The sequence below is a fragment of the Palaemon carinicauda genome, chromosome 3 (assembly GCF_036898095.1).
Source record: "Palaemon carinicauda isolate YSFRI2023 chromosome 3, ASM3689809v2, whole genome shotgun sequence".
Taxonomy (NCBI): domain Eukaryota; kingdom Metazoa; phylum Arthropoda; class Malacostraca; order Decapoda; family Palaemonidae; genus Palaemon; species Palaemon carinicauda.
Window position 1 is genome coordinate 114,903,710 of NC_090727.1, and position 18,736 is coordinate 114,922,445.

The 18,736-nt window shown below is 39.6% G+C and overlaps 1 protein-coding gene across 1 annotated transcript in view; it reads left to right on the top strand.

Annotated features, from left to right (window-relative positions):
- The first annotated feature begins 414 nt into the window (after positions 1-414).
- The window catches only part of LOC137633585 (uncharacterized), a 33,251-nt gene continuing 14,929 nt past the window's right edge, over positions 415-18,736 (top strand). The window contains exons 1-2 of the mRNA XM_068365856.1: positions 415-696; positions 5,181-5,279. Coding sequence (XP_068221957.1) covers positions 415-696; positions 5,181-5,279 — 381 coding nt within the window. The remainder of the gene's footprint in view (positions 697-5,180; positions 5,280-18,736) is intronic.

The following is an 18,736-nucleotide window of genomic DNA, read 5'->3' on the forward strand; positions in this document are numbered from 1 at the left end:
TTGTTTGATAATATTGTGGTAATTAAAGTACTGTGCATTTGAGTTGGTTAGATTCTAATATTTTAGATTGAAAATTTGTAACACGTATTTTGTATTGATGTACTCTACTACGTCATATATTTTATGCACTACTGTATTGTAGTGCAAGACTTATGTATGGGTGTATGATGATTTTATTGTGAAAAAAAAAGATTTGACATTTTGATAAAATGGTTGAAAATAGAAAAAAATAATCTTAACTGTTCAAATTAGTTTACCATTTTTAAATTGAAATTTTGTAACCCATATTTTTAATTGATAAACTGTATTTAGTATATATTAGCGCATACTGCGCTGGCGTATAAGTCTTACTTGGAGCTACATGTTGATTTTATTATGAAGTAATAAGAACAAAATATTTACCAGAAGAATCTGATGTTCATATTCATAAGCCAACTTTCACCTCATCCATATCAATTTCAACAGGAAGAAGAAGAGAGCTGGATAAGTGGAGAAGAGCTGTACACAGAAGGCAGTAGCGACGATGAGACCTCAAGTCAAGGCCATTGCAAAAGCCCAGCGCACCACCACCACCAACATCATTCCCCGAAGCCCCCACTTCACCTGCCATTAGCTGACAAGCCAAAAAAAGTAGGACCACTACCAAGCACAAGTCCCAAATCTCCACCTTTGTCTACTTCCGAACCTGCTGCACAGGTGAGAATGTACTATACATGTATTTAATCTTTTATGAAACACCTGTGGGAGGGTGGGCTGTGACACCCTAGCAGTACCAGCTGAACTCGGTTGAGTCCCTTGTTAGGCTGGGAGGAACGTAGAGAGTAGAGGTCCCCTTTTTGTTTTTGTTTCTTTGTTGATGTCGGCTACCCCCCAAAATTGGGGGAAGTGCCTTGGTATGTGTATGTATGTATGAAACACGTGTACCTTATCATACTTTGATTGATTAAAATATGCCGAGGTACACTCGAGCACACTATTCTATTTAATTTCGCTTCCTCTTGTTTTGTTGAAGTTTTTATAGTTTATATAGGAAGTATTTATTTTGTGTTGTTGCTGTTCTTGAAATATTTTCTTTTTCCTTCTTTCCTTTCCTTACTGGGATATTTTCCCTGTTGGAATCCCATGGCTTATAGCATCCTGCTTTTCCAATTAGGGTTGTAGCTTAGAAAATAAGAATAATAAATAATAATAATGAATTATCTCCCTCGTATAGTAAGGAAAAAAATATTACACATCCTTATAGATGATACAGTAGTTTTACATTAATGGGAAGTTCAATAATTAATATGAATAGCTTAACTCAGCACAGCATCTAGAGTATTGTCTCGAAATTTATCAATCTTCAACTTTTATTTTACGAGGTAGGCCTACTTCCCTTTTAATGGTTTCCTACTAGCATTTATTATTCATTCATTGGTTCAATGTTGGCTAAGTGGCTCATTCTGTTTTTGTAAACTTCCTTGATTTTTAATAATAATTGATCAAAACAATATCATTTATCATAAAGTTTCCCCCCCCCCAACTAAATCGACCCCTCTATAGCTTGTAGGTAGTAGGTTGGCCAGGGCACCAGCCACCCGTTGAGATACTACCGCTAGAGAGTTATGGGGTCCTTTAACTGGCCAGACCAATACTACATTGGATCCTTCTCTCTGGTTACGGTCCATTTTCCCTTTGCCTACACACACACACACCGAATAGTCTAGCATATTCCTACATATTCTCTTCTGTCCTCACACACCTGACAACACTGAGTTTGCCAAACAATTCTTCTTCACCTAAGGGGTTACTGCACTGTAATTATTCAGTGGCCATTTTCCTCTTGGTAAGGGTAGAAGAGTCTCTCTAGCTATGGTAAGCAGTTCTTCTTGGAGAAGGACACTCCAGAATCAAACCATTGTTCTCTAGTCTAGGGTAGTGCCATAGCCTCTGTATCATGGTCTTCCACTGTATTGGGTTAGAATTATCTTGCTTGAGGGTACACTCGGGCACACTATTCAATTCTATTTCTCTTCCTCTTGTTTTGTTAAAGTTTTCATAGTTTATATAGGAGACATTTTTTAGTGTTACTGGTCTTTTAAGTATTTTATTTTTCCTTGTTTCCTTTCCTCACTGGGCTATTTTCCTTGTTGGAGCCACTAGGCTTATAGCATTGTGCTTTTCCAACTAGGGTTGTAACTTAGCAATTAGCAATAATAATAATAATAATAATAATAATAATAATAATAATAATAATAATAATAAAGGCACGTTATACAAAATTCGTAATTTATTTCAGTGTGCCTTAAATAATCGCTGATAGCCGTTTTCTTTAGGAGTCAAGCTTATATGGTTCTAAAATTATTTCACGAGAAATTTCCCATTATTTCAAAATAGTATTTCATTATTTATATATATACTTAATAATAGAAATAAGAACATTATTATTAATTAATTATTGATCAAATAAGGCTATTTTCTTAAATCTTGAAGCATTTTGTTATTTTTGTAAAGTCTGTATTTGTTTAGACAAAAAAATGTCTTGTTTACACGGAAATTTTGAATGGTTCAAACGTGAAAGTTGTTTGGCAAATCAGTGAATCTTATTAATGGACCCATAAAAGACATTTGGGGCCAAGGCACAGGAGTAGGGATATTAGTATCCGGTAAGAACTATCAAGGCCTTTTTTTAGAAGCAGCATCCAGTGAAAAGGATATAATGGAGCAATTACGAAGGGCAAATGCAGCGGCGGAGGGCTGGGTGATTACAGTTGGCAAAAGGATAGATATCCTATTAGTCCGAGACCCACCTCCTACCTCAAGTGAGTTAGTAGAAGCCTTAGAAGAAATAGACAAAAGACTGAATAAACTAGAAGCTGTGCAGGATAAGTTAGAAATGGAGCTTGACTTGGAGGAGTTAGAAGATTACTTAAAACGAGCTGATGCTGTACGATATAGGGCTAGACAAACTAGGTTGCGATGTGCAGATAAACTAAAGGATATTTCGGCAGCAAGGAACAGGTACACAGAAGGTTCTGCAAATAGTGCTGCATCTATCCATGGAAATTGGCCTAAACTAGAGTTATCAAGATTTGGTGGCAAAAAAACCCAGTGGAAGAGTTTCTGGGACCAGTTTTCCGAGCATGTTGGTGACACGAAGTTGCCAGACATTTACAAGTTAACATGTTTGCTGTCACTGTTAGACGGGACTGCCAAGGATGTGGTACAAGGCATACCATGCACCAGTGCCAGCTATGTGACAGTAGTTGATATACTCAAGGAAAGGTTTGGCAAGTCTGATGAGGACATTATTCATGCACACATCCATGCTCTTCTTTCTCTGGAAATATCCGTCAGCCATGGTGAGAACTATACTGACCAGCTTTTGAGATTTCATAATGAAGTCATTAAACGTACAAGAATCTTAGATGCCCTTGGAGTAACAGGCAAGCAGTGTGAAGCTCTCCTGACGCCTATGATCGTGTCACGGCTTCCACCGGAGTTGAGTCTATCCTGGTTGAAAGAGTGTAGTGACCATTTAGGTGATCTTGATTGGTTATTAAAGTGGCTTAAAAGGAAAGTTGAAGTGCTTGAAAGGAGAGATGCACTTATTAAGTGATTTTTAGTAATGCCCCTTTAAGGTAGACATCACTGTTCCATCTACTTTTATCAGTCATTCAGAACTATGTGATTTCCTATATTTTTGGTTATTTTCAAAGCATTTGGCAATTTCTCTAGCCTCAAATGCTCCTAATATTTTTGCCTTTACTATAATCTTGTAAATATACTTCCCAGAGAAGTATTTGTGGCTGATTCAAGTGATGTATTGAGAGGTGTATACCAGAGTGAAGAGCACTGTTGGCGTGACAGAAGGATTTGAGGTGAGAGTAGGATTGTGCCAGGGATCAGCACTTATTCCATTCATTTTCAACATAGTAATAGATTTTATGAATGAGGAAGTTTGAGAGGTAGTGCCGTGGAGCATATTTTATGCAGATAATGTCTTGTGTGCTGAGAGAAGTCAAGACCTGGAAATTAAGCTAGAAAGGTGGAGAGTAACACTTAGAGGACAGAGGAATGAGAATAAGCAGGTCCAAGACAGAATACGTTTTTCCACCTGTGAGAGTGTTTATAGAAAGTATAAGGTTGGATGGCGGAGAAATATAGAGTTTGTAGACAAGTTTAAGTATCTGGAATCCATAATGAGTGCTGGTGGAACTGGAAGTATAGAAGAAGTAGTAAAACACATTCTGGCAGTCTGTAACAAATGGAGAGCTGCCGCAGGAGTCCTTTGTGACGTGAGAGTACCAGTAAGACTTAAAGGAAAATTCCACAAAACAGTTGTAAGAACACCTGTATGGTACAGAGGCAGCAAGCCTAAAGAAAGCTGATGAGAAATAAATGGATGTACCAAAACTGAGAATGCTTAGGTGGGTGTCAGGAGGGACGAGAGGATTGAGTTAGGAATGACTATATAAGAGGATCGACAAAGGTTATGGAAATATCAACGAAAATGCATGAAGGACAATGGAGATGGTATGGATACCTACTGAGGAGAGAGGATGATCCTGTAGGAAGGCGTACCATGGAAATGAAAGTTCAGAGTAGAAGAAGGAGATGAGAGACTGTAGGGGCAGATTCGAATGAAAAGGGAATTAATAAAGCACAGGCGCAAGATAGAAATAGATAGAAAAGGCCCATTCGAAATTGCGATCCCATGAAGAAATTGGAATAAACTGAAGAAGGAGATGAGAGACTAGGTGCAGATCCGAGAGAAAAGGGAATTAATGAAGCACAGGCGTAAGATAGAAATAGATGGGAAAGGCTCATACGAAATGGTGACCCCATAATGTAATTGGAATAAGCTGAAGAGGAATAATCTCACAAGCACTGTAGTTCATCCAACCGTTAGTCTTGAAATGTCATTAGCGAAAATGATTTAGGTGGAGGTGTTTCCATCAAGTCAAGTTCCAAAGGTAGACTGTAAACCCCAGAACCAAAGAACTCGACGCAGAATTAGAATGTCTAACCAGAGTTTTGTGAACAGGTAATTGGCCCATCATAAGGTTTACCTTACTTTAAGGAAAATAAAACAACCAGAGATAAACAGGATTATTTAAGATTACTGTATTTTGAGGTATAACTGACAAATATATACTGTGGAAAATCAATTCATACACGTAACTTGATCTGATTTCCAGGATGATCCTCACCTGACTGAAACTACTCGACGATTGTCCCTGATGGGCGTTGAGGAAGCTGCAGCTGTGAAGGTTTCAGCAAGAGCCACTGATGAACAAGTAAGACTAATTTGCAATCTGAGTGACTTTAGACAAATTCAAGCCACCTCCAAAGTAGACATGTTTTAAACAAATTTAATAGATTTCCATATTGTATAAGTTTTTATTCCATAGGCCTACTATACTATATTTCTTTTTTCAAGAAATGTAGATGGTACTGAAGGTTTTGCTTGAGAATTTAGTTTTATTCTTCATCTGCCCACTCGGTTCTCAAAATTCTTTCGTTTTTTTTAAATACTGTAATGTACAGATTTTTCTTGCAAACCCTGTGACTAGAAATATTGCCCCAGTGACCTTATAAAAGAAGTTGATGAAAACATTATACTGATGCTTATGTTATGGAACAGTTAAATAATCCCCTTGAAAATATTTATAACCACAATTGATTATCAATGACCAGTCAAAATTTCAGATTCAGAATTATAACTTTAATTTGCTATGAACAAAGTTATTTTTCTATTTTCCTCAACTGTATTTTTATAAAACATTTTTATACATAGTGTAATAACTTTTTGTACAAATAATGCTTTCATTATAGTTACCTTCTGTAATATTACAGGTTTTTAAAAGATAGCGATATTTAATTATCTTTTGTTCCTATGCAAATACAAACTTTTGATTTATTACATTGGTTTACTCCTAAGTTGATTTAAAAAAGAAAAGGTGCCTAACTGATAATTATATACTACAATAATAGGTTATTAGCGAACTCCAAGGCTGGAGAATGCCTCCAAGCTACTGCGAGGCAGAGGTCGCTCTACAGTATTTCTCCTGGTCGTCAGAGATGGATCTCCCTCCATTGCCACGATCATAGACTCCACGCTGTATTACCCTTTCAATGCCTTTACTTTTTACAGTGTTATGTGAATTATGAGTGGATCTACTAGTGCTATGCGGACTTGCCACAGCCTTGAAGGTCGCCCATGGGGTACGTTCGTGAGCTGGGTCGAGGTTGGTCTGCATTCCCTTTGCCTGAACTGCCGTGATAATTAATTTTTCTATGAATCCCCTTGTGAGCATTGCAAGGATGGGCCACCCTCCCAGTGGGAGAAGTATCGTGCACACCGCAAGAAGCGGTCCGAGACGATAGATCCCCTTGTCTTCTTCCCTGGAGAACAAGATGTGCAAGCCCCTTCCTGTGACACAATATCTCCCTCCCTGATCCTCTTTTAGTGGAGCCCTCTGACTCTGGTAATTGAGAATGACGGCCATAATTTTCATGCTTTTGTGTTAATATTTTGTAGTCTTTAGGTGATAGTGATGTCGAGTTGTTACCCGAGATTGATCCCTTAGTTTTGGCCCTAGTATGTGCTGCGCAGGATTCAGTCCCCATATCACTAGTTCCTGATTATGAAGATCTGAACAGATCTCTATCACCTACTGTGAGTGTGCTCAATGGTGACCCATTTTTTCTTTAGGTTTTCAGCATCAAAGTGTCTTTTTACTTTGAAGGACTCTAGTCAAAGTGCTAAAAGTTTCACCCCATTCTCATTCAAGAAGACCTTATCTGTAGAATGAGCCTGTCCTATCCCCACATACTGAGAGGCAGCCCCCTTTTGGAAGGTTCTTACTTCTTCCCTACTTGTTCATATGAATCCGACTTGCCTTGTATGCCTAGGGGCCCATGGCGATGCTCTTTTCCAAAGAAGAATGTTCTAGGTTCGCCCAAGAACATCCTTGGTGGCATCCACGACAGATACTTTGCAGGTATGGCCAATTCATCAAAGTATAAACTTGTCATCCCCTTCCAAACATCTGTTTCGGAAGGCCAAAGTTATCATAGTACAGGTAGTCGTTGACTTCAACCTATGTCTGGTGACGTCATACAGTATTTCTGGCAAAGCCTCGGAAAGTGAGCGGGCAAATCAAGCGATTTTCTTTCAATAGGCTATCGATTAATGTTAGTATTATGATAATCCAAATATTGAGTAACGATCCATAGTATTTCATGGGTCTGTATTAGTTTTTAAAGTGTACTACGTAGCATCAATTTGGCCCTACAACTAGGATTATATTTATCTAATAAAAGTACACTAATAGGACAAGTATTTTCTTTAAAGAAATATATTGTTCTTACATTATAAAAATGAAATTCTTTCCTGGGTAGGTTAGTATTTTTTCTTGTAAGAAAAAGAGAATGGGTTTACGTATTTCGCAAGTCATTCTTTTAGTTCATTTCACATTGCACGTCTATTGACGTCATATTTCAGGTGCAAGGATAGTGGCAAATCCAGCGATTTCATATTGATTCTTTACCGAATAGTCTTCTTATTCCCATCATCAAAATATCGAGTAACGATACAAAGTATTTCAGTGATCTGTTTCAGTTGTTATGAGTAACCTAAATTACTACATACATATACCAAGGCACTTCCCTCAATTTTGGGGGGTAGCCGACATCAACAAATGAAACAAAACAAAAAAGGGGACCTCTACTCTCTACATTCCTCCCAGCCTAACAAGGGACTCAACCTAGTTCAGCTGGTACTGCTAGGGTGCCACAGCCTACCCTCCCACATTATCCACCACAGATGAAGCTTCATAATGCTGAATCCCCTACTGCTGCTACCTCCGCGGTCATCTAAGGCATCGGAGGAAGCAGCAGGGCCTACCGGAACTGCGTCACAATCGCTCGCCATTCATTCCTATTTCTAGCACGCTCTCTTGCCTCTCTCACATCTATCCTCCTATCACCCAGAGCTTCCTTCACTCCATCCATCCACCCAAACCTTGGCCTTCCTCTTGTACTTCCCATCAACTCTTGCATTCATCACCTTTAGCAGACAGCCATTTTCCATTCTCTCAACATGGCCAAACCACCTCAACACATTCATATCCACTCTAGCTGCTAACTCATTTCTTACACCCGTTCTCACTCTCACCACTTCGTTCCTAACCCTATCTACTCGAGATACACCAGCCATACTCCTTAGACACTTCATCTCAAACACATTCAATTTCTGTCTCTCCATCACTTTCATTCCCCACAACTCCGATCCATACATCACAGTTGGTACAATCACTTTCTCATATAGAACTCTTTACATTCATGCCCAACCCTCTATTTTTTACTACTCCCTTAACTGCCCCCAACACTTTGCAACCTTCATTCACTCTCTTGATGTACATCTGCTTCCACTCCACCATTTGCTGCAACAACAGACCCCAAGTACTTAAACTGATCCACCTCAAGTAACTCTCCATTCAACATGACATTCATCCTTGCACCACCTTCCCTTCTCGTACATCGCATAACCTTACTCTTTCCCACATTAACTCTCAACTTCCTTCTCTCACACACACTTCCTAATTCTGTCACTAATCGGCCAAGCTTCTCTTCTGTGACTGCAACCAGTACAGTATCATCCGCAAAAAACAACTGATTTACCTCCCATTCATGGTCATTCTTGTCTACCAGTTTTAATCCTCGTCCAAGCACTCGAGCATTCACCTCTCTCACCACTCCATCAACATACAAGTTGAACAACCACGGCGACATCACACATCCCTGTCTCACCCCCACTCTCACTGGAAACCAATCACTCACTTCATTTCCTATCCTAACACATGCTTTACTACCTTTGTAGAAACTTTTCACTGCTTGCAACAACCTTCCACCAACTCCATATAACCTCATCACATTCCACATTGCTTCCCTATCAACTCTATCATACGCTTTCTCCAGAGCCATAAACGCAACATACACCTCCTTACCTTTTGCTAAATATTTCTCGCATATCTGCCTTACTGTAAAAATCTGATTCATACAACCCCTACCTCTTCTAAAACCCCCCTGTACTTCTAAGATTGCATTCTCTGTTTTATCCTTGATCCTATTAATCATTACTCTACCATACACTTTTCCAACTACGCTTAACAAACTAATACTTCTTGAATTACAACACTCGTGCACATCTCCCCTACCCTTATATAGTGGTACAATACATGCACAAACCCAATCTACTGGTACCATCGACAACACAAAACACATATCAAGCAATCTCACCAACCATTCAAGTACATCCACACCCCCTTCCTTCAACATCTCAGTTCTCACACCATCCATACCAGACGCTTTTCCTACTCTCGTTTCATCTGGTGCTCTCCTCACTAGCTTTTCCTACTCTCGTTTCATCTGGTGCTCTCCTCACTTCATCTATTGTAATCTCTCTCTCATTCTCATCTCCCATCACTGGCCACCTCAACAACTGCAACAGCAATTATATCTGCCTCCCTATTATCCTCAACATTCAGTAAACTTTCAAAATATTCTGCCCATCTTTTCCTTGCCTCCTCTCCTTTTAACATCCTTCCATTTTCATCTTTCACTGTCTCTTCAATTCTTGAGCCAGCCCTCCTTGCTCTCTTCACTTCTTTCCAAAACTTCTTATTCTCTTCATATGAATGACCCAATCCCTGACCCCACCTCAGGTCAGCTGCCCTCTTTGCCTCACATACCTTGCGCTTTACTTCCACATTTTTCGCTTTATATTTTTCATACTTCTCTATACTATTACTCTGCAGCCATTCTTCAAAAGCCCTCTTTTTCTCTTCCACTTTTACCTTCACTCCTTCATTCCACCATTCACTGCCCTTCCTCATGCTGCCTCCAACAACCTTCTTGCCACACACATCACTTGCAATCCCAACAAAATTTTCTTTTACTAACTTCCACGCCTCCTTTAAATTGCCAGTTTCTCTTACTTTCATTTTGTCATATGTCATTTTCAACCTTTCCTGATATTTACTTTTTACCCCCGGTTATATTAGCTCTTCAACCCTCACTAGCTCCCTTTTACATCCACCTACTCTATTCCCCCACTCTTTTGCAACAACTAATTTTCCTTCCACCAAAAAATGATCAGACATACCGTTAGCCATACCCCTAAATACGTGCACGTCTTTCAATCTTCCAAACATTCTTTTAGTTATCAACACATAATCCATTAATGCCCTTTCTACTACTGTTTCATTTGCCACTCTTACCCATGTATACTTATTTTTATCTTTCTTTTTGAAAAAGCTATTACTTATCACTATCTCTTGCTCAACACACATACCTACCAGTCTCTCACCACTCTCATTTTCACCTGGTACGCCATACTTCCCAATGACACCTTCTACCTCTCCAGCGCCCACTCTAGCATTTAAGTCACCCATGACAACTACATAATTCCTTCTACCTAGTCCTTCTACACCTAGTTAATTCATTCCAGAAACCATTCCGCTCTTCTTCACTTTTCTCACTACCTGGCCCATACGCACTGACAAACGCCCAACATTCCCTACCCAACATAACCCTTACCCACATTAACCTAGATGATATCTCCTTCCATTCCACTACTTTACCTGTCATCCATTCACTCAGCAATAAAGCCACACCCTCTCTCGCTCTTCCCCTTTCAATCCCAGACACTCTACCAGACATTTCACCAAACATCACTTCACCCTTTCCTTTTATCTTCGTCTCACACAAGGCCAATGCAGCCATCCTTCTATTCCTAACCATACTTCCAATTTCACATCTTTTACTCTCTATCGTACTACATCCACGCACATTCAAACACCACAAAACTAGAGTGCGGGGAGCAGTCACTCTCCCCCCAGCTCCATCTCTTTGTCTCTTTTACTAATTACCGTAAATTTAAGAAAAGAAGTACCTGTACTGTATGTGGTGACGTCATATTTCTGGCAGAAGGCGAGTGATTTCCTTTCGATAGTTTACCGAGTAATATTAGTATTCCCAATATCAAAATGTCGTACTGTCTAAAGAAATATAACACAGAGTATTGGTGTTAATGTAATATTCCTTATGAAACTATTTTGAAAAAGTTGAGAAATTATATAAACAATACGCCTTGTATGTATGTGTGCATAATCGCAAGACAGTAGCGTAACCTTGCGATCACATGGAGGTTGATGCCATGGCAGCTATCCAGTCCTGCTCCAAGGTAGATTACTGGTCAGGGGCAATGTCATGCTTTGCTGTAACCAAGAACAGAAATTCCAATTTTATCAAAGTTCAGGGAATTATTAAGGTCTGGGGCTACGACCTTGGAGTTTATGCTCCCCTGCTCATCAGACATCTCCCTTTGGGGAGATTGCATCCTTAAACAAAGAAATGCTGTGTTGGCCTATCATCTTTTGAAGGGTTGCAGGTCAGATTTTACTTGGAGCTTTTGCTCGGTGAGTTTATGCATCTACAGAAAAGGAATACAGTTTAACCATAAAAAAAACCCCTTTCTGGTACACCCCAGAAACATAGGTGGTGGACTACCCTTAAATCTGAACTCGGTTCCTACTTTACCTAAACTAGATGCCTCTGTCTCTCACTGTCCAAAGAAAAAGGCAACCCTATTTGGCTGATGTGTTTGACAGTAAGCAGATTAATGAGAAACTTTTGTCTTCCTCATTCCTGTAGCTAAAGTAACTAGTTTAGTTTTTCGATCTCATGAAATTAATGCCCTCTTGATGGACCTTGATGCTTATAGAGGTGTAGACCCAAATGGTATTTCTCCTTTATATTTTCTAAAGACTTATGGGGCAAGAAGTTGAATCCTGTAGGTTGGCCAGGACACTAGCTACCCGTTGAGATACTACTGCTAGAGAGCTATGGGGTCCTTTTGACTGCCAGACAGTACTCTATTGGATCTTTCTCTCTGGTTACGGTTTATTTTTCCTTTGCCTACACATACATATTCTTTATGTATTCTCCCGTCCTTATACACCTGACAACACCGAGATTACAAAACAATTCTTCTTCTCTCAAGGGATTAACTACTGTACTTTAATTGTTCAGTGGTCACTTCCCTCTTGGTAAGGGTAGAAGAGACTCTAGCTATGGTAAGCAGCTCTTCTAGAGAAGGACACTCCAAAATCAAACCATTGTTCTCTAGTCTTGGACAGTGCCAGAGCCTATGTACCATGGTCTTCTACTGTTTTAGGTTACAGTTCTCTTGCTCAAGGGTACACTTGGGCACACTATTCTATCTTATTTCTCTTTCACGTTTTGTTAGTTTTTATAGTTTATAAAGGAAATATTTATTTAAATGTTGTTACTGTTCTTAAAATATTTTATTTTTCCTGTTTCCTTTCCTCACTGGGGTATTTTCCCTGTTGGAGCCCACAGGCTTATAGCATCCTTCTTTTTCAACTAGGGTTGTAGCTTAGCAAGTAATAATAACAATAATAAAACTCAAAATATGATTGTAAGTAGGCCGAGGACAGTCTCCAACATCCAGATCTTGGCATTGATAATGTTTCTTAAACTCTACATGACTTAAAATTTTTGTTGTGATTCTCAACAGCAAATTTACTTTTGAAAAGGACATTAAGTCTTCTTCAATTGCACAAAAAATTGCCACATTGAAAAAATAAGATTTTCGTTAATCAATCTGTTCTGAATTTTTCAATTCTTTCATTCTACCTTGTATTGAATAATGTTCTGTCTGTTCCTTCAGCTGCTGAATCTCATCTTCATTTGTTGGACAGGGACTTAGGGTCTATTAAATTTCTTATTCCTGATCTACAGTAGATATTAATCTCTCACACCATTGTTCAATTAGTTCCTTATGCTTGTTGCACAAGATTTTTCGTAATTCTGACCATCCTTTGCATGCAGGTCTTCCCGGACAGTACCATACTGTTCATAATACTAGGCATGCAGTTAATTCTAATAGTCATGCCTTTTCCATCATGAGACTCAGTATTACACAGTATTCTAGAAGTTTTATTCCAGCTATGACAAAGTTTTGAAATTATCTTTACGTTGAACAGTCTAGTGTACTGTCAAGTCTTTTTATAGTTTATATATGAAAGATCTGTTTTACTGTTATTGTTCTTAAAATATTTTATTTTAATTGTTCATTACTCCTCTTGTTTGTTTATTCCCTTATCTCACTGGGCTATTTTTCCCCTGTTGGAGCCCTTGGGTATATAGCATCCTGCTTTTCCAACTAGGGTTGTAGCTTAACTAGTAATAATAATAATAAAAAACAATTATCTTCCAGAGACACAGTGTACTTGTGTAATTTAAATATGGTTGACTTTACTATGTTCCCTCCTTCAGAAGTCGCTGATGCAATTGAGAAGGCAGAAAGAGAGCCGCGGCCCCTAGGAAGCACACCCCTCAACAACCAACGAGACATGCTCCTTTTAAGCGGAATCGGCAGCCTAGGCTCCTGCCACCTGCAGATAATCAGCAGCCTAAGAAGCAGGATCACCAACTCTCCTTAGAGGGTACTTCTCCAGACCAAGAGTCGAGGTTGTTTTTGCTCCAACTAGGGACGGCAAATCCCCCGACTTACTACCAGTTGGGCATGCCTGCAGAGCCATTGGGACAGGTGGCAGTTCTATGGGCTGACCCTTGGACAGTAGAAGTCAGGGTATCGACTCTCATTCATACTGTCCATCCCCACTAGCTCAGATTCTGACACTCCCACCATATTATTTTAGGGGATCTCAGAGATCTTCTTCTGGAAGTGGAAGTGTTCAAGATGCTGGCCAAAGGGGCCATAAAGGAGGTCTCAGAATGCTCCCCAGGCTTCTTCACCAGCCTCTTCTTGGTAGAGAAGCTGTTGGGAGCCTGGAGATCTGTTATAGGCCCTCCCACTTGAATCTGTTTGTGTTCCGAATGAGGTTCATGATGGAGACCCCAGCCACTTTTAAAGGCTGTCAGAAATAAAAAAATTACTTCTTGTTGCTCATAGACCCTAAAGATTTCGTACTTTCAGGTTTCTATCCATCCCAGATCTAGAGACAGATCTTATCAGAGACAGGATCTACCACTTCAAGGTGCTTTGCATTGGCCTGTTTACAGCACTTCAGGTCTTCACCAGGATATTTGGCCAGATCTCTGCTTGGGCCCATGCCATGGGCATCAAGTTTTTGAGGTATCTGGTTGACTGGCTTCTTTTTTTGCGGAGTCACGATCTTGGCTCGTATGTCACAAAGATCTTCATTTTTGCAGGGAATTAGGAATCCAACTTAACCTCATTTAGATACCTAGGAATGGAAATAGACTGGCCCAAGCCAGAGGATTTTCATTGTCAGACAGAGTGCAGAGGGGTAATCAAGTGGCAGAACCCTTTCTCGAAAGGGAATCTCTCCCAGCTCATTCTTGACAGACTCCTGGGATACCTAACCTCCCTAGAGAAACTGGTTCTCTTCAGAAGGATGCACCTTTGCTCACTGCAGTGGGCTCTAAAGAAATGGTAGCCCCACACATCAGACCCTCTTGCTGCCCTAGTGGAGGTGCCCCAAGAAGTGAGAGCAGATCTGTTGTGGTTGTTGAGGACAGTACTTTATAGCCAGAACACTGCTACAATTTCATCTTCCGGAATTTCTTCTCTTTTCAAATGCCTCTTGCCAAAGATGGGGAGCCCACTTTCAAAGAGAGCAGATTTTAGGGATGTCATAAGAAAACAAGACCTTTCACATCAATTACTAGGAAATGATGGCTGCATATCTAGCATTCCTTTTTTTTTTTAAGGCCCTGAAAGTTCATTCTGTGGTGTTGATGACGTCAAGCAGGGAGGTTCTGTATCCCATCTGCTTTGTCAGCTAACAGTGGGAATACACCATTGGGCTCAAATGAACACAGCACTGTATCTCTTAAAGCCTGCTTTATTTGCAAGAGGAGGAATGTCATAGAAGACAATCTGAGCCCACTTGGGACAAGTAGTTCAAAATGGTCTATGGTTCCTCAAGTGGCAGTCTTTTGACTTTGTGGGGTTCCCCAATTCTGGAACTGTGGACATGTTGGCCACTCATCTGAACAACAAACTCTCGGTGTATTGGTTTCCAGTCCCGGACCGGGCTGCGGCAATGAAGGACCCATTTCAACGCCTGTAGGATGGTATGAACTTTTATGCCTTTCTGGCTGATGCATCAGGTGTTGAACAAAATACATCAGTCACCCGGACATAAGAGTAACGCTAATCGCCCCAAGTTGAATGGAATCCATACCTTCTGGATCTTCCTCATTGAAGCTCCAAAGAACTAACAACTTGGACAAATCTACTACGTTAGCCACACATAAGGAAGTACCACGACTTAGTTCGCTGCCTTTCTATTCATGATTGGAGGTTATTCAACACCTCTGAAAAAAGGCTTTTCAAGACAGACTGCGAAGCAACTTTCGGGATATCTTCGTTAGTCTTCTGCTTGGTCTATCAGACAGTGTTCAACTTTCTGTGATTGGTATTGTAGGGGGGAATATTGCTCCACTCGAGGCCACTATTCCTCCTATTGCAGACTTCTTGTTAATTCGGAAAGAGAAGTTTCTCTGTCGCAGTAGTGAAATGCTATCGCTCAGCCTTGAGCCAAGTGTATAAATTGAAGGGAATTGATATCTCTTCCTCGTGGGAACTGTCGGCTCTGATCACGAATGGTGAACAGTCCTGCCAACCTCAGAAACTTTAACCCCATTCTTGGAATCTAAGGGTCCCGCAGTCCCGTATGATGGCACCTTGTGAGCCTTTAAATAAGGCGTTGGGCAGAGATGTAACCCTGAAGGCTGTATTTCTCCAGGCTTTGGCATCAGCCAAGAGAGTAAGCAAACTGCATGGCTTGTCTTACCTTACATCACATTTCAAGGGGTGGAAAAAACCTATCTTATCCTTTGTTCCAGAGTTTATTGGGAAGACTCTAGAACTCTGCCATTAACAAAACCAGAATTGAATTTTTATCATCTCGTCTCAAAAAGATGACTGATGATATGGATAATTTGTTACTCTGTTCTTTAAGGGTGATCAGGAAATACCTTAGAAGAATGTCTCCTCACCAATCAAACATCTCATATGTTTGTGAGCACAGAATGCACCAAAACAAGATTTCCAAGAACACAATCTCTTTTTGTTTGCATTTAGTTTTCCTCAAACCTTATGAATCCTCAGGGGAAGTGCCACCAAAGGAGAACTCTAGACATTCATGGTTTTGCTACAATCCTAGCATTTTGCAAGAACCATTCAGTGGCTCAGATCCCTTGTGCAGGAGTCTGGAAAAGACAGACTACCTTCACAGGCCACTGCCTAAAGTCTTGTACACATGGATTGCTAGGTACCTTTTCAATGGGTTTTGCAGTATAGCTGATCTAGATCAAGAAGCTCTTACAGGACACAATGTTTTGTCACATTGTTGGTTATTCTCCGCATTAAGGGGTATGAATGCGTCCCTTTCTTCACTTCTTTCTTCATCCAGCCCTCGCCTTAAAGGTTTAAAGGCCACTCATGAATTGGCAGAGCCAAGGGACAGTGACAATGCCCAAGGCACCTCTTCACCCAACTAAGGATCATGGAGGACCAGGCAATGGCTGCTGATGACTCAGCAGGTAGACCTATAGGCTCCCTAAATCCCCCATCCTTACCTCACAAGGATAGCGAGGTTGCAGGTACTACAAAAAATTGAGCCTGAGCGGGATTCGAACCCTAGGTTGGCAGATCGCTGGGCTGGGTGTTTCCAATAGGCCACCGGAGAGGATCTTCACTGAAAGAAGCCTGATTTTATTCTGTATTTGTGACAAAATTTCTCGGGAAACATTTCTTAAGTTTGTTTATGGTTTGTAAAAAATTATTTACTCCTGTCCGGTCAGTGCGTTGGTAACAATCTTGTCTCTCTATGAGCCAGTCTGATGGGCACCATAGTAAGTATAGTATAGGAATGTAATATCTCGTCTTTCTCCAGGTAGTGTTCTTGGCCTATTACTTGTCATACTTTATACACATGACGTAGTGTGGCCTAATAAACAAGCTCGTTGCATATGCAGATGATGCTGTTCTCTTTGCATCAATTCCATATCCTGAATGTAGATCTGGGGTTGCTGAATCCCTTAATAGAGATCTAGCTAAAAATTAGTGCATGGTGCAAATTATGGAGCATGAGGTGAAATCCTAACAAAACTAAAAGTATGATTGTAAGTAGGTCGAGGATAGTGGCTCCTCAACATCCAGATCTCAGCATTATTAATGTTTCTTTTACTCCGTACAACTCTTTAAAACTTTAGTTGGGATTCTCAACATAAAATTTACTTTTGAGAAACATTAGGTCTGTTTCCACTTTAATTGCACAAAAATTGGCTTATTGAGAAGTCTTGTAAGATTTTCAGTGATCAATCTACATTATTCTGAAGTGTTTTTTAATTTTTTCATTCTACCTTATTTTGAGTAATGTTCTTCTGTCTGGCCTTCAGCTGCTGATTCTCATTTTAATTTATTGGACAGGAATTTACGGTGTATTAAATTCCTTGTTCCTGTGATATAGATAATTTCTGGCACCGTCGTTCAATTAGTTCGTTATGCTTGATGCATAAGATTTTTCATAATTCTGACTATCCTTTACGTGGAGATCTCCCCAGACAGTAGCATCCTGTTAGTAATACTAGGTATGCAGTTAATTCTATAAGTCACGCAATCTCCATTACGAGGTGCAATACTACACAGTATTTCTGAAAGTTTTGTTCCCGCTGTGACCAAGTTGTGGAATGATCTTCCTAATTGGGTAGTTGAATCGGTAGAAATTCAAAAGTTCAAACTTGCAGCAAATGTTTTTATGTTGAACAGGCTGACAACTTTTTTTTTCTTTTTATATACTTTATACAGTACAGTATATGAAAGATCTGTTTCAATGTTGTTACTGTTCTTAAAAATATTTTATTAAGTTCATTACTTCTCTTGTAATTTATTTATTTCCTTATTTTTTTTTAACTGAGCTTCCTGTTGGAGCCCTTGGGTTTATAGCATCCTGCTTTTCAAAGGGTTGTAGCTTAGCTAGTAATGATAATGATATATATATATATATATAAAACTTCTTTTTGTGGTGATCTGTCAGTAATCTGGAGCTAGATAGGGATCCATCCAATGATAGAGACTTCATCCCACCTAAGGAAGACTCCCTATGTAAATGACTCTGAAGTTTGTATCTGCGTATGAACAAATGCCACGCTTCATCCACCTCGCAAGTCTTGCATTAGCAATGACTCAGCCTCTTGGAGGCATGAGCAGACTACCCAGCCATAAAGTTGCCTGGTAACCATATACAGTTGTCAGTTATGCCTTTTTTTTTTTTTTTTTTTTCTTTTTTTTTTTTTTTTTTGTGGTTGCAAAATGTTAGAGTAAACTCGTATAGGCCTAAGTTAATTTCATTTGTATAGCTAGAAAAAATATAAATTATTTTTTAGATGTGTTGTTTGGTAATCCAAATAAGTTATACAGCAAGTTGCTCTTAGTTCATGTAGGTCTTCAATAACCTACCGGTAATTTTAAATTATTATTTTTTTCCTGCAATAGATTCCTTGCCATTTAATGGTAACAACCTGAAACAGCGATGAGTGTGCAGTATTGATATTTGCAATTTCAAGTGCTTATCGTGTACTTGTTACTTTCTTAGTTATCGTTTTTAAAAAGTACAGTACTCAAGTTTATATAACTCATATGGTTGGCAGATACAACTCATTGGCAGTC